Source organism: Belonocnema kinseyi, chromosome 4 (assembly GCF_010883055.1).
Source record: "Belonocnema kinseyi isolate 2016_QV_RU_SX_M_011 chromosome 4, B_treatae_v1, whole genome shotgun sequence".
Lineage (NCBI taxonomy): Eukaryota > Metazoa > Arthropoda > Insecta > Hymenoptera > Cynipidae > Belonocnema > Belonocnema kinseyi.
Window position 1 is genome coordinate 94,942,986 of NC_046660.1, and position 2,652 is coordinate 94,945,637.

The 2,652-nt window shown below is 39.4% G+C and overlaps 1 protein-coding gene across 5 annotated transcripts in view; it reads left to right on the top strand.

Moving 5' to 3' along the window:
- Positions 1–2,652, top strand: part of LOC117171322 (ankyrin repeat and fibronectin type-III domain-containing protein 1) — a 97,619-nt gene that overhangs the window by 61,941 nt on the left and 33,026 nt on the right. For all 5 annotated transcript variants that reach the window (XM_033358529.1, XM_033358527.1, XM_033358530.1 and 2 more), the window contains exon 4: positions 1,815–1,918. In XM_033358529.1, coding sequence (XP_033214420.1) covers positions 1,815–1,918 — 104 coding nt within the window. The remainder of the gene's footprint in view (positions 1–1,814; positions 1,919–2,652) is intronic.

Below are 2,652 nucleotides of genomic sequence, written 5' to 3' on the forward strand. Positions count from 1 at the left end.
AAACTCGGTAAACCACTTATGAATCGTTCCAATCGACGGTGCAGAGTCCGGGTAATACTTATCCAGCTTGGCCTTGGTCTCGGATATCGTTTTTTGCGAAGAGTTTGATCAAAACTCGAAACTCAGATTTTTCCATATTAAAAAAAACTCGGAGGTTAGTCGCTTCTCAGTGCTGTAACTTGTAAATGCGTAAACATATATGGCTGAAGTCTTGACAGGCGTCATTTGATGGATCAAGCTCGACGAAAATGGTTCACATTAGTGAATACTAATGCCATCTCTTAGAATTTTCAGGTACTTATCAGACTGCCTAGTATGAGGTGAAAATACGGGCCAAATGCTGATGGGTTGAAGGAAACTTCTTCCACCAGAAGGTTTTGATACAATCTGGTCCCGGTGCGGAATAGTTCTTCATTCCTCTTAATACTTTTTTCACCTCCTCGGTAGTGATGGATGGGCATTCTTGATCAGGTGTTATGAGGGCATCACACAGCTCCTTGAAACTATTTATATTTTCTGAGCCTTCGTCCAGTCTGTGCTGCACTTCGTAGACTTTTCTCCAAAATACTTCGATCTCCTCTGGTTTGCTCGGGTGGTCGACAGTAACCGGAGGGTCTTGGAAGAGTCGAGATGGGTTAGAGAGAAACTCTTGATTTTCTCTGACCCACCTCTCCCTCCGCTCTAGACTTCTCTTAGCGTCACATAGTATCCGTATTCTCTCAACAATATGTTGCCTGATGGTCAGCAGCTTTGACTTGTTAAGTGTGTGATAACGAGTCCAGAGTTCGCGCGAACTTTCGAATCTTGGCGGTAAAATTCCTACCAGATGTGATGTAGTCAATCACACACTGAATGCCGGACGCGTACTGTCTTGCCCAGCCTATCTTTATGGCAAGTTGATGCATTCGTATTTTGGTCTTATGATCAACCGTTAGTTTTGTTTTACGGTTCGCATAGGTCAAAGCTCTCGCTGCATTATGCACACAATAATTGATAGCTCAGAGGTCGAATTCTTCGGAAAAATGTCCACGAAGCTCGCCATCCATTTCAGCCAGATCTTTAGGCTTAAGAGAAACCTTGGTGTTGATGTTTCTCCGGGTCTTAAATCATCGCTCTTCCTCTATTGTATGCTTGCCCGCGTTTGGTCTTAGTGTCGCGTCTCTTTCTCTGTTGCCGACTTGTTCTAGCTGTGATAGAGTAGGCGTTCCGCTTACATTCCCCTTTTTTGGAGTAGTACGGCATGGTTTCGCAGACGTTGCTGCGAAAAGTGCGATAGCTCCGGGTGTTTCTCGTACCTCAGAGCATGCAGCTGTGCCATGTAACCCCGTTCAGGGACCACACTCGCATCGTAGCACTCTAGCAAGTCATGATTTAGTCGCTCCGTCCACCTAAGGGTCCCGAGATTCCGCCGATCCATCGCATTGAATCCACTTTCATTGGCTCCCTCAGCTCTAGAGTGGTCGGCATTGTTGGCCGACCCATTGTCGGGAGCCCTGCGCGTTCTGTTGTTTTGAACCGCACTTACTACAACTATGTTTGGTGTTGGCTATCGTTAATTAAATTGTATTGTAAATTATGACTTTTTTCTCAAAATTTGTCTGCAAATTACATTTAAATAAACAATTATGAATGAATATTAAAACAAACGAACAATTACCAAGGAACCTACGATTTTTTCGATTCTATAAATCATGTTAAAGATTTCGTAACGTTGAGCGTAACTATAAAACCATCTTAATATTAAATTTTTTATTAAAATTTATCAGGCAAGGAAAGATAGATTTAATTTCATTTTTTCTTTGCTTCACTTTCAGTGTAAATAGTGACGGTTTATCTCCACTAGACGTTGCAGTCTTGAGTAACAACAGAGCTTTAGCAAAGATGTTGGTTACATTTGGTGCACAAGAAGGGAATCAGTGTGAGTATTTTATTTTTTCGACGTATATTTTGTTAAATAAATTTCTTACGCTTTTAAATTACCATCGTACCGATCTCAAAGTTTTTTGTCATTTAATTTTTTCTTTGTATGATACGAGTATAAGTTTTAAATCAGCGAATATCTTGTTACATAAATCCTATATCTCGAAAGCTTATTCTAAATTGTTCTTTTCAGCTTTTTATTCAAAGATCAATAGAACCTATTGAATGGAAATTGAAAGAAAATCTTAAATATGCATACGGAGTGCAATAAGGTACATTCAATTTTGTTTGTAAAACTTTATTTCCATTGCGCAACTACAAAAATTCTGCAAAATCGATATTTTTCCGCAGAAAAAAAAATTGCTGAATCAGACATGATTTCAATCAGCATTTCGTGTGACGTAAAAAAGCGTACGTAGGTATTATTTATTTTCAAGATAAGACAAAATTAACCATCGCAAATTGTTTTGCGCGTAGTTCGTGATTTTGCGCAGTTAGGGCGCGTGTCTGTCTGTTCTACCGCTTCACGCTCGATAATATATTTCCCTCACGTTGATATCTTCTTACTTGTATAAATAACCGCCGACGTAAAAAGAAACTCGATATTCAACAAGGGAAAATGGGCAAATATTTCCGATCGATAAAAGCATAAAAAAATAACAGGGACCTAGATGCACGTGCAACATTCATATAATTTTATATGCAAAAGAACTTATACTTGTAAGATATTTC